General features: G+C 45.2%; 2 protein-coding genes across 15 annotated transcripts in view; one reads left to right on the forward strand and one right to left on the reverse strand.

Moving 5' to 3' along the window:
• Ankrd33b (ankyrin repeat domain 33B) overlaps positions 1-12,030 on the reverse strand; it is a 255,262-nt gene that overhangs the window by 108,619 nt on the left and 134,613 nt on the right. For 9 of the 14 annotated variants that reach the window (XR_013424365.1, XR_013424376.1, XR_013424379.1 and 6 more), the window contains exon 6: positions 9,830-10,052. Coding sequence is in view for 1 of the 14 variants with exons in the window: in XM_078018196.1 (XP_077874322.1) it covers positions 9,919-10,052 (134 nt within the window). In the remaining 13 variants the exon portion in view is untranslated. Of the gene's footprint in view, positions 1-8,634; positions 10,053-12,030 lie in introns of those variants that run through there. The other 5 variants (XR_013424401.1, XR_013424397.1, XR_013424383.1 and 2 more) reach the window with 4 other exon arrangements.
• The window catches only part of Dap (death associated protein), a 59,901-nt gene that overhangs the window by 859 nt on the left and 47,012 nt on the right, over positions 1-12,030 (forward strand). The window contains exon 2 of the mRNA XM_078018240.1: positions 11,930-12,026. Within this exon, the coding sequence (XP_077874366.1) occupies positions 11,930-12,026 (97 nt within the window). The remainder of the gene's footprint in view (positions 1-11,929; positions 12,027-12,030) is intronic.

Below are 12,030 nucleotides of genomic sequence, written 5' to 3' on the forward strand. Positions count from 1 at the left end.
CTGCTCATAGTTCTGTTTGCTCTGATGTTGTCCAGACTGGTCGATTTCCATTTCTGCTGCCCTTTCAAGGGACAGTGGATCCATATGGATAGACACTTGGTGAGCAGATCAAAGTACTTAGGTGACAGAAGACGGTTTGGGGTTCTTTTAGGGTCTTAATTGCAAACGCCAGGATTAGAACTCAGTCTTTCGATGACAAATCCTCAGAGGACTGAGGCTTCTTTTTGTGGCACATCTGTGCCATCTAATAGTGAAGAATTCGTAATCTGTCTCCCACTGTAGGACACAAATTCTCTGCCTCATTACAGGGAATAGGAACAATCCTTTAAATATGTTACACTGCAGAAGAGGAATATACTTCACGAGTGACAGCCTCCCAACAGCAACAACTTGCACTAGAGTGAAAAAAATGGCTGACTGTTCCAAGAGGACTTATCAGGACCTGTGTTAGAAAAGTGTCCCACTGTAATGGAAATGGCTTTGGGAGCTTTTGCTCATAACAATAAAAACAAAGAGCCCCCAAGGCCTGGAGGTGTTGCTAAGTGATAGACTACCTGGTGCCCTGAGTGCTATCAGTAGCACAGAAAAAACAAAATACAAAACACAAGCAAAACCACCCTCAAAGGGATTTCCTTTAAGGATAGCTCTGATCTTTAATCCCTACAGCAAGGTGTCCCTGCCCAGCTGCCTGTAGCTCTGTGCTTCTGTGTTGGGAGGAACACCTTTATTTTACCCTCATGGCAGGGTTGACACCCCAGAACCTTGCAGCAGCAGTCTTCCTGAGGCTGTCCACTCCCCCAGGGTAGTGAATTCATTCAAGTATATTTTCTGGAATGATACCAAATCAAAGTAGCAGTAATTAAATTGCATATATATAGACATATCCATATGGAGATTTTTAAGATCAGAATTATCAACTGTACATGTTAACTCTCTGGGAGAAATTTTCATGCAGAATTCTAATTTTGCTTCAATTGTAAACTACAAGGCTTTTGAATTAAAAAAAAAATAATGATTTATTTATGCCTAACAAGAGAAGAGGCAATTTATTGGCACCTATGTATCAGTGAACTTGGGTTCCAAGTTTGGAGACAGGCCACTCCATTTCTGTGGGACTCAGATTTCCTCATCTGTGAAATCCCAGGATGGCATGAAGATCTGCCTCTGGATAAGTCCCAGCACACAGCCTTTGCTGCTGTGACTCTTCCAAGCTCTCAGCTGCCCTCCTCAGGATCAAAGCCCCCAGGTCAGTTAACCACAGTAAACTCCAGGGATTTCAGGGCACACCTCTTAACTGTGGGGCCCAAGTCTAGCAGGAGTGCTTTGGGTAGCTGTCACTGTCACACAGCATTTTCAAGACCAATAAGACTTGGCCAGAGTTGAAGGAAAGGCCCTGGGCTCTGAGCCCAGAGGCCTAGGTAGACAGGTACTTGGAAGGTACAGTACTTGGAAATTGCAGTATTGGCTCTGCAGTGCTCCTGGGAGGCATGCTTTCCCCAGTTTACAGAGGACCTGTGTGCAAGCCTCTTTTCCCAGGAAGCTCCCAATCTTCTTCAGTCTGGTGTTGCCAGAGAGTAAGCCATTCTGCCAGCCACTATAATAATCATCAAAGATAGCCAAGAGCATAATTCATAAATTAAAATAATTGCCTTAAAAACTTTGGGAACACTTTTATTAAGTGCTTAAATTGGATAACAGACTTGTGCTTAAATCCTTAATCAGAAATAATAAAATTCTCTTACAGTGACTGTCTTGCTGTTCTTTTGTGTTTTCTCTTTATTGCTTTCTGGATCAGGTCCCCTCTTCCCTCTACCCACAGTAGTCCTGTTTTCTTTATTGCACTTACCTCCCTCTGTCTGCCTCTCTTCTGGCTTCCAGGGCTGGGTCTATTTGATATCTTTAAATCCCAGGGGTCTCACTGTGCCTGGCATGAGGTACTCCACAAACAGCTTTCTCCTGGGAGTTACTTGAGGCCCTTTCTCACCTTCTATTCCCCAAACATGGTAAGCCTCCAACTTCCCTGTGTGAGACCTCTCCATTGTGTGCTAATGGTGCAAGTGGTCCCCTTCCCTCATTTAGGTTGAGAAATGCAGGAAATGGCGACTGTAATTTGCTGAGTGTAATACTGTGCCAGCACAGTTCTAAGCACTTGGCACTGTTATTAAATTATAGTCACCTTAACATTGGGACCCTGAGGAACAGTGCCATTTAAAAAACTGTCTAAACTATTTGGAGTATGTCTTGCTGACTCCTCTGAGCCAGTAACCAGGGGACCAGCCTGAAGGGCTTTTGCTGCTTACAGCCAGACAGGAGACCCTGTCACTTGCCAGGTGCTGCCTCTGAAGGTGTGATATTATTGGGGCAGTTTGTAAAGGGTTAGGGTTAGTGTGAAAGGAAGGTTCTGTGTAGATACAAAGTATCATCACTTGAGAGTGATGGATGACCTACACCACATTCTGCCAGCTCTTTGCAGAAGAAATCCATTTAGTGACTGGAGACCCCACCACTGTTCTCCACTACAAAATATTTGCAGAGAAATGGGTTGAAGAATGCTTATTTTATGAGAAGTTTTGCAAAACTGGATTAGCAAAGTTAAAAGTAGTGAGATTCCTTGCTATTTCCCCCAACAGCAGCAATAGCCTTCCAGAGCAGAAAGGAGGACCTGATTACAAGCCATACTGTTACTCATCTCTGCCAGTCTCTGTGGGTTTTGGCAGTGATGTGAATAAATACATGTTGCTGGCCACATTCCCCTGCCCTCACTTTTCAGAGGAGCCAAAACCATGTGTCAGTGAGGTCTCATACGTCTGATATGATAGCATTGAATGTTACTAATGTTATATAGTTTTCTTCAAAAAGTAGATGGCACCACCCCCCATAGAACTAAGTCAAGTGGAAATATGAACATGAACCAGTTGGTCAGTCATGAGTTAAGGGAGAATTTATAAGGTTGTGGGTAACATTTCTCCCTGAATTATCTTCCTATAGGAAGGAGGGTTTTCAAGTTATCCAGGCTATTCTACTGCTAGAAATGGGAAGCTCCGTTGTCTTTTATTGTATTAAGCATATAGTCACAGACTACCCAACAGTGTCCTCATGTTCTCAGCTAGATGCAGGTCAGAGGTGTACTTTTGGTTCCAGCATGCCAAGGGGAAAATATCCTTCAGTTATTGTGTGGTTGTTTTGTTGTTGTTTTGTTTTTAAGAAGCTTCTGGTCAGGCTGGACCACAGCCTTTGTAGATTTTATTGTTGTTCCCTAGTCACCTTTGGTTATTTTCCCCTTCTAACATCTTCTATGTGTGTCCTTTTCATTTCAGCCAATGCTCTGTGCATTCTGACTTGGTTTTATGAATAGTTTCCCCTTCTCAACCTCAGAAGTCTTTGTATTTATATAAAGGATATTCACTTTTGTAAAAAGTACAGTAAGTGAGCTAAACAAATTAAAGTTTATTTGTTTCCTGGGCGACCCTCTACAAGAAACAGTACAGAGGCCCAGACCCCTCTTGCTGCAGGATACTGCTGTTTCAAGGCAAAGCCACTACAGAGGAGGATAAGTGTGGGTCAGCATGCTTGGGGCCCACAAGCGGCATGCTTCACTGTGTTAGTTTTTATGACTACTATAGCAAAACACAATAACCTTGGTAGTGTAAAACCACTGTGGGTCCAGAGGCACCCACTCGCCTTGTAGCCCCTGCTCCATCTGCAGAGGCCACAGTGGCTGCTTACATCCTTCTTCTATCACAGCCCCCAACCCTGACTCTTTCTCTACTCTTGCATGTTTGAAGACCCTTGTGATCACATGGGCCATGTGGATAATGCAAGCAGTCTCCTCATGTTCAGATCAGCTGATCAGCCTCTTACTCCCAGCCTTGATTCCCCCTTGCCACATAGCACATCTAAGGTCCTGGGATGAGCAACACTATGCTGCCCACCAGTCACTTTTCCCATTCCTTTTCTAGGACCCAGTTAAATGGCCCCAAACCAACTGCAAGGGACGCTGGGAGTAGGATAGGCAAACACCTGACAGTCCCTGCCTCAGCCAACAATCCTCACTGCCGGGCTTCTCCTGAGCATCTCCAGGCAATGGATCCTACTTTCTCCTGGTATTTTTAGAACTAATTTCTTTCCCTAAATTTAAGGTTCCCTACACTGCTGACCCCCACACTTCTCAGCTTGAAGGGGACATGGTTATCTGTCCACCAGGGTCCCCTTCCAGTTCCCCACCCAGTTTGTCCTTGAAGTCAAAGCTGTGTCCTAAATAGAGTACACAGCTATGGAAGACACACCCAGCCCTTCTAGCTGAGTGAAAGCCCTCAGGGCCTGTGGGCCACACCAAGTCTCTGGAAAGTGAAAGGAGTGGCCCTCTGTGGCCTGAGTGCCTTAGCAACTTCACAGTCGATTCTCAGTGCTAGACCTACTTCCCTTCCTTCCATCTGGGGTGCAAGTTCAGCAGCGTTTTGGGGGCTCAAGTTTTAGCACTTCCACCTGTATGTATGTACGTACCAGAAAGCCCCTGTCTGTCCCACAGTCTGGGGTCCCCCATAGCTGGTGTGCTCTCAGTCCAGATATCAGAACCCAGTGCCCAACAGCTTCTCTCTGCCTCTGGCCTCTTATCCTTTCCACTTTGACTTGACAGGGCTCTGCCCTGGGGTGATGAGCTTTCATCCAAGGGGGTTCTTTTTCTTGCCAAGTGGTTCTCTCCTAGTAGAGCCATTTCTCTTGACTAAAATAGATGGCATCCCTTGCCCCGTGCCTCTCAGGAGGCTCCCCTCCAATCTCACATTGGAGGGGAAAGGAGGTCCAATTTCATGTGCTTATCTGCCGCCACAATGCCCTAGCCATCAGGTTTAATCCTAACCTACAACACTCTGCTTGTTTTCTGTTTTGTTTTCTTTTGTTCTTCCTACCAGAATAATCCTCAGAATCTTCATTTCTTGTAATGGATTAGCATCCCTTTGAATAACGTTTCAATAGCCCTTCTCAGGCAAGAACAAAGGCAGCAACACTTCTAAGTCACGCTCCAGTCACCACAGTCAGTGCTTTGGGGACATTTGTGTGCATCCACCTGTAGGCCCCAGCCTACATCACTGAAGAGCCTCCACACTCTGCATCTTGGAAGGATTCCCAGCGTAGGAAGATGTGTGTGTGATTGGGGAACAGTTCCTGGGTCTCATCCCGCTATGCTGCTGGCTGCCTGTGCATGTTGGCTGCTGCTTCAGGCCCTACCCCACAAGGAGCTGATGAAGTGGAACCATGCACACAAGTGCCCAGGGCAGTGCCCACCCAGTGACAGCAAAGAAAACAGAAAGTGGGAGGATTGTCCAGGATCCCAGAGTCTCTGGAAGCTTCCCTGCTTAGGTGGTGAGGTAGTGGTAACTACCTGGTGATGGTCAGCTGGCCACATGATCAGCAGCAGCACAGTGGCCAAGCACTTTGCAGGCCTCTCCTTCATTCCTCAATGACCTGGAGGTCATAGGTTGATGCTGTCACCACAGGGAGGAGACATTCAGGCATCAAGGATTTGAGCACTATAGAGGTCTCTAAGCATGAAATTCTAATTTGTAAAACCTGCCTGTCATGGTTTAGTTTGGAGGTGTCTCCCAAAAGCTCGTGTGAGGTAATGCAAGAAAGTTCAGAGGTGAAATGACAAATCATCAACCCCGTTAGGGATTAACTAGGTGTTGACTGCAGGCAGGTAGTAGGGTATGGCTGGAGGAGGCGGGTGGCTGGAGGGTGTGCCTTTGGGGACTATATTGTCCATGAGGGGGGAGCGCATGTGTTCACTCTCTCTCTCCACCCCCCGCCCCCCCCCTCCTCTCCTCCTTGCTGGTCATGTCCTGACCTGCTCTCTTCCACAACACCCATCTGCCATGGTGTGCTGCCTTGCCCTGGGCCCTGACGGCACTGAGGAATGGAGTTGGCCATCTAGGGACTGAGACCTCTAAAACTGTGAGCCTCAAATAAACTTTTCCTCCTCTAAACTTGTTCTTGACAGGTGCTTTGGTCACAAGAGTGAAAAGCTGACTGAGACCCCGTGTGGTGAGACTAGCTAACAGTTACGCACCTCTGTGTACCAGGCCTGCAGGAGGGATTTCCAGGGTGCCAGTTCACATAGTCCTCAGCTGTCTGGGAGGAGGAATACTGTCACTCTCTTCACAGAGGGGGATCTTGAGGCACAGAGAGCTTTGGCAGCTTGCTAGGCACATTCACATATGTGCAGATGCCTGTGCACATTCGTGCACACACATGCACACAAACACGCAGGCAGGGGCAGAAGTGAGCCCAAGGGTCTGGCCCCAGGATCACATGCTTCCCCTCTTCATAGCACTTATGCTGAGGGTGTGTAGTTCTTCCTTAAATTTGAAGCTCTTGTTTGAATAACAGCCACCACTACAAAAATTCGAGTTTTTTTCCTAATGTCTCACAAAAATATCTAGACTGGCAAATAATTCTGCAAAGATTTCTTAGAAAATAATTCTGCCATTATAGTTCTACCAGTGGAAAGTTATTGAGACATGGATACAACAATCACAATAAATTGTGCTGTCATATTTTGGGGCAGTATTGCAAGTTAAAATTAATCTGTCTCAGCCTTGAATTATTATTATTGTCACTTCTTATTGCTGCATTAATCACCAAACATACTGAGAGAGATTAATGAAGTTAATTGTTTTAGAAACAGAATTAAATGCAAGTGCTAATGCTGGGTGACTGGCCCTGCCACTGAGCCCTTATTTCAATGGAAGAATGGACAGGCCTTTCCACAGAGCTTCCAGGGACTTGATTATTTCAAATGTCACCTTGATGCTCAGTATCAGATTTCTTTGTAGTTGGTTTCACAGCCCTTTTTACTTTTAGTTAGTTTATGGAATATATCTGTGAGGTACAGTTCAAAGGTTTTATGTCTGCCAGGTATAAATGATTCAGAGATTATTTTTAAATGGGCACCTGAATGAGTTTGCTAGAGATGCCATAGTAGAATACCAAGACCTTTCTTTCTCACAGTTCTGGAGGTTGCAAGTCCAGGATCAAGGTGTGGGCAGGTGTGGTTTCTCCTGAGGCCTCTCTTTGGCTGGCAGTTGGCTCTTCTCTCTGCCTTTTTTCTGTGCACATGCATTCCCTGCATCTCTTCCTTTTTGGGAGAGGGGTACTGGGGATTAGGAGCGCTTAATCACTGAGCCACATCCCTAGTCCTTTTTATGTTTTTATTTAGAGACAAAGTCTTGCTGAGTTGCTTAGGGCCCCATTAAGTTGCTGAGGCTGGCTCTGAACTCACAATCCTCCTGCCTCATCCTCCTAAGTCACTGAGATTATAGGCGTGCACCACTGTACCCCGCTTCTTATAAGGACATCAGTCTTATTGGATCAGGGTCTGACCTAGTTTTATCTTAATTACCTCTTTAAAGCCAGACACTATCTAAGGTATTAAGACTTCAACGTATGTATTTTGGTGGAACATAACAGCATCTATAATCAATTTCTGAAGGGCATGGGATCAAGGTGTGAGAAAAGGAAAACGTATTGTGAAAAACATTTCATGGGGGCTGGGGCTATAGCTCAGTGGCAGAGCACTTGCCTAGCTTGTGTGAGGCACTGGGTTCAATCCTCAGCACCACATAAAAATAAGTAAATAAAATAAAAGGCATGCTGTCTGTGTACAACTACGAAAATAATTAAAAAAATTTTCATGGGACGGTTCTAGGCTCTTCTTTTGGTCAAAAACATAATTCTCAAATTCCACATTTAAAGAGAGTGGAAAGTCATTTACTGCACTGCAGAATTTTATTTTCAAACTCCATTTCTAATGGGGTACTGCACAGGCTGGGAAATCTTAGATTTAAAAGCTGTCCACCAATAGTAGATTTCTCTCTCTCTCTCTCTCTCTCTCTCTCTCTCTCTCTCTCTCTCTCTCTCTCTCTCTCTCTCCCAGTTATTGAACTCAGGGGAACTTAACCCCTGAGCCACATTCCCAGCCCTTTTATTGTATTTTATTTTGAGACAGGATCTCACTGAGTTGCTTAGCATCTCACTAAGTTGCTGAGGCTGGCTTTGAACTTGTGATCCTCTTTCCTCAGCCTCCTGTACTCAACTATCTTTTTTTTTTAATCTGAGTTTAAAGTGAGGAAAATCCTTAGAAACCAAAAGCAAGGAACTGAAATTCAGACAGCATGAGAGTTGACCCACAGACCCCAGACTGCAGCATAATGCTTCATGCTCAGAAGCCAAACCCTGGGGGAGACATGGCAGAGGGGCAACACAGTAGAATGGCAAGGAAGGGCCCCCGCAGCCTTGGATGTCAGAGTGGGCTCTGAGTGGAGGCACAAATCTCCTTGAGAATTGGTAAATGAGGCCGGCTTCTATGAGTGGGGTTCAGATTACACTGTCTGGTCTGGCTGTTCCATCCTAAGAAATCCTTGGTAAGGACTTTCAGGCACCTTCCTCTTGATCTAGTAGAAACACAAGTAGCATTCTACTTGTGTTTCTACTAGATCACGGGCCCCATAAGATCTTCCTGACAGGCCCAGTGAAGACAAGTGTGTGATCCACAGTCGCTTACACGAGAGCAAGAAGGAACAGACAGAAACCAACAGGAGGACTGACTCCCAGGGCCCCAGGTGACAAAATATCTGCATATACAACTCTAAGTGCACACACAAGTGTGCCCAAATGGTTAAGTTTATTATAATGGGAAACATGAGAAAAGAAGCAGAGCCTATCAAGTAAAGACCTGATGAGTTGGAGACCACAACGCATAAGCTCTCACAGTCAGATGCAAAATGATTAGAAATGAATTCCTAGGATTAAAAGCGGATCACTGAACAGGATCTTGTTTCTTTCTTTCCGAAGTAGAATGGCCCCGCTCCATGAAAGAAGTGGTAGGGCACAGGGAGATTGTAGTTCCAATCCCAGATCAGCATGGGCACTATTTAAACACAACCATTTATTTTACTTGATGCCTGTTTTGCCCTCATCTGAGGGACAGCTGCTAGGGTACCATTGTCCCTGAGAAGCAAGCATCATCGTCTTCCTGAAGTCTGAGAAACTGAAGACTAATCAACTTGGAGTATGTGAGGCTGAGGTGACTGCACAGTCTCTTCCTGTTCCTCAGCATCATCTTGCCCTGGACTTTTGTGAACCAGCAAGGTCCACCCAGATTTGGGACTCCGGAGGAGCTGTAGTGACAAATGGACGGTACTGTGGGATGTGGCTGCTTCATGGCCAAAGACCCAGTAGCTGCCCTGAGTAGGGCAAGGGTGGGACTCCCTAAGGCCTGCATCAAGAACCTGGGGTAAATGCAAAAAACAACCACAATAACAACAAAAAAACAGCCCTTCCTTCCATCAAGCACTCCCCTCCTTGAGAGTTGGTAAATGAGGCCCATGATGTAGACTGCTGTTCCCTCCTTTGAATGTCTCCATCTTGGAGTTTTCTCCCCTTTATGCAGATGAAGCAACCACTGTCCATGTAAAATAACAACTGTGCTTTAAAGGAAACAAGAAAATAGTTTATCCTAAGCCAAACAGGAGTGGCTGTGGTCTGGGAAGTGGCACTACATGACATACTCCACCATGCAACTTTTACAGCCACAAAACAAGGGAAGTCCTAATCAATACATTTAGCAAATATTTGGCGAGTCATCAGGTAGGCTGGCTATAAGCAGAGGGAGAAAAATCTTTCCTGTAGGTTTAGCCATTACCTTAAACATGCTTAGCTTGGTGGATGCTTATAGGTCTGCAAAGCTTATTGATTTATTCTAAGTTTTATCTGAAGTTATAATGGCAGATACAGGAGTTGAAATTAAGTGGCTACTAAAGAGCCTAAGAAATACCAAGATGCCTGGGATCCCGATCTGAAATCTTCCATCTCTCCACAATCGCAGTCCTCTTGCTCAGCCAGTCAAGCAGTCTGCAAGATCTTCTATATGAGTGCAGCTTCTTCAGAGAACCTCAGCTCCACACCACCATGAGAGGTCATCTTTTTGGATATATGGCTAGTATTTCCAAACTCTATTCCATGGGACACTGTGGTGCTAAAAGATGATAACAGCATTACTGCAAAACCAAAAATAGATCAAAACAAAAACTGAGTCAAATGCATCTGGGGCCAGGCATACCAGTAATCCTAGCAACCTGGTAGGCTGAGGCAGGGGGATCACAAGTTTGTGGCCAGCCTGGACAACTTAGTGAGATCCTGTCTCAAAATTTTAAAAAGAGTTGAGGATGTTGCTCAATGGTAAAACTCCCCTGGGTTCAATCCCCAGTGCATTCATACACACACACACATACACACGCACACAGAAAAAAAAGAAAAACATCTGGGGGAGACTGCATGCTCCATGCCCCTCATAAAGCTTCGTGTTGCACATTAACATGCTAAAGGGCCCCAAAATCTCTCTAGAAGAAGCTCATTTGCTTTTGTTCAACCTAGTATTTCCTACACCCACTAGATCCTGGGTCCCCTGTCCCACTCTCGTCCTCCTTATAAGATAATATTAACATGTTAGTGTTTGTCAAATGTGAATCAAACTACTATGAAATAGCACGTTACACCCACTAGGACAGCTATGATTAAATAGACAATAACAAGCGTGGACACATGTGCAGAAATCCTCACACCGTGAGAATGGAAAATAGCGCACAACTGAAAAGCAAACCTGGTTCCTCACAAGTGTAATGCAGAGTCAATATGTGACCCAGCCATTCATTCCTAGGTACAAACCTAAGAAAATGAAAATATTACACAGAAAAGGTCACATAAGTGTGTTCAAAGCTTATTATCCATAACAGCTGAAAAGTGGAAATAACCCATATATCCACCATGTGATGAACGGAGTGGAACACGGTGAGTCTGTGTGATGGAGCGTTTTTGTCCTTGAGAAGGATTGAGCCCTCACACTGCAGCACAGGCGAACCTGAACACGTGCTGTCTGAAAGGAGCCAGCCACCCAAGCCCATGTGTTTTATGAGTCCATTTCTATTCCAAGTGTCCAGAAGAGACCAGCCCAAGTAACTGTTGTCACTGGTTGCTGGGAGCTGAGGAACAGGTGAACAGGGAACAACTGTTCATGGGTGTGGGATTTTCTGCTTGAGTAATGGAAATTTATTGTAGTGATGGTTGCATAACTTTGAATTCACTCAAACCACTGTATTACATGAATGAATTGTACATAAATTAGATCTTGATGAAGCTTTGGTGGGGGAGATTGAACCCAAGGGCACTTAGCCATGGAGCCACATCCCCATCCATTTTTCATGTTTTATTTAGAGACGGGGTCTCACTAAGTTGCTTAGGGCCTTTCCATGTTCCTGAGGCTGGCTTGAATTCACAATCCTCCTGCCTCAGCTTTCCAAGCTGCTGGATTACACGCATGTGCCACCATACCCAACTGCAATGAGGCTGTTTTCCTAAAAACAGAATGAACATCTACCAATAGGAGGGTTTCACAGCACAGCCTGGGAAGGGCTGCTGTGGACATCTTTGCCACTCCTGACTAAGCTCTGTGACTAACACAGTAGCTGTTCTGTGTCACCTGTAGCTATGTCACCTTTCAAAAGCATCACTGGTATTTGAAAAAATAATGCTCACAGGGTAGGACAGGGTTTAGGGAGCCCCTGTATCAATAAGATGTGCAGAACTAAGCAGCCACTGCTTCACATGCTTCACACTTTGGATATGTGACTGTTCTTACAAAATACATGAAATGTAAACAAACAGGGACCCCAGAGTCTTGGAAAGTTTCTAACATCTGGAGTAAGAGATAGCATTGCACAGGTAACACATTGAATCTCCTCCAAACCACACTACTCCCTTACCCCCAGTTAATGATTGTCACTGCCAGGGTCTCCAAACTGACTTGTAGCCACTGGGCAAACCTCCGAGGCAGTTCCCCATCTGTACTAATCATACTTGCCCTTGGTTTTCATTTCAGTGAAAGCTGGTGGAATGCGGATCGTGCAGAAACACCCACATGCTGGAGACGCCAAGGAAGAAAAAGACAAGGATGACCAGGAATGGGAAAGCCCCAGGTGG

The sequence above is a fragment of the Ictidomys tridecemlineatus genome, chromosome 1, assembly GCF_052094955.1.
Source record: "Ictidomys tridecemlineatus isolate mIctTri1 chromosome 1, mIctTri1.hap1, whole genome shotgun sequence".
Classification (NCBI taxonomy): Eukaryota; Metazoa; Chordata; class Mammalia; order Rodentia; family Sciuridae; genus Ictidomys; species Ictidomys tridecemlineatus.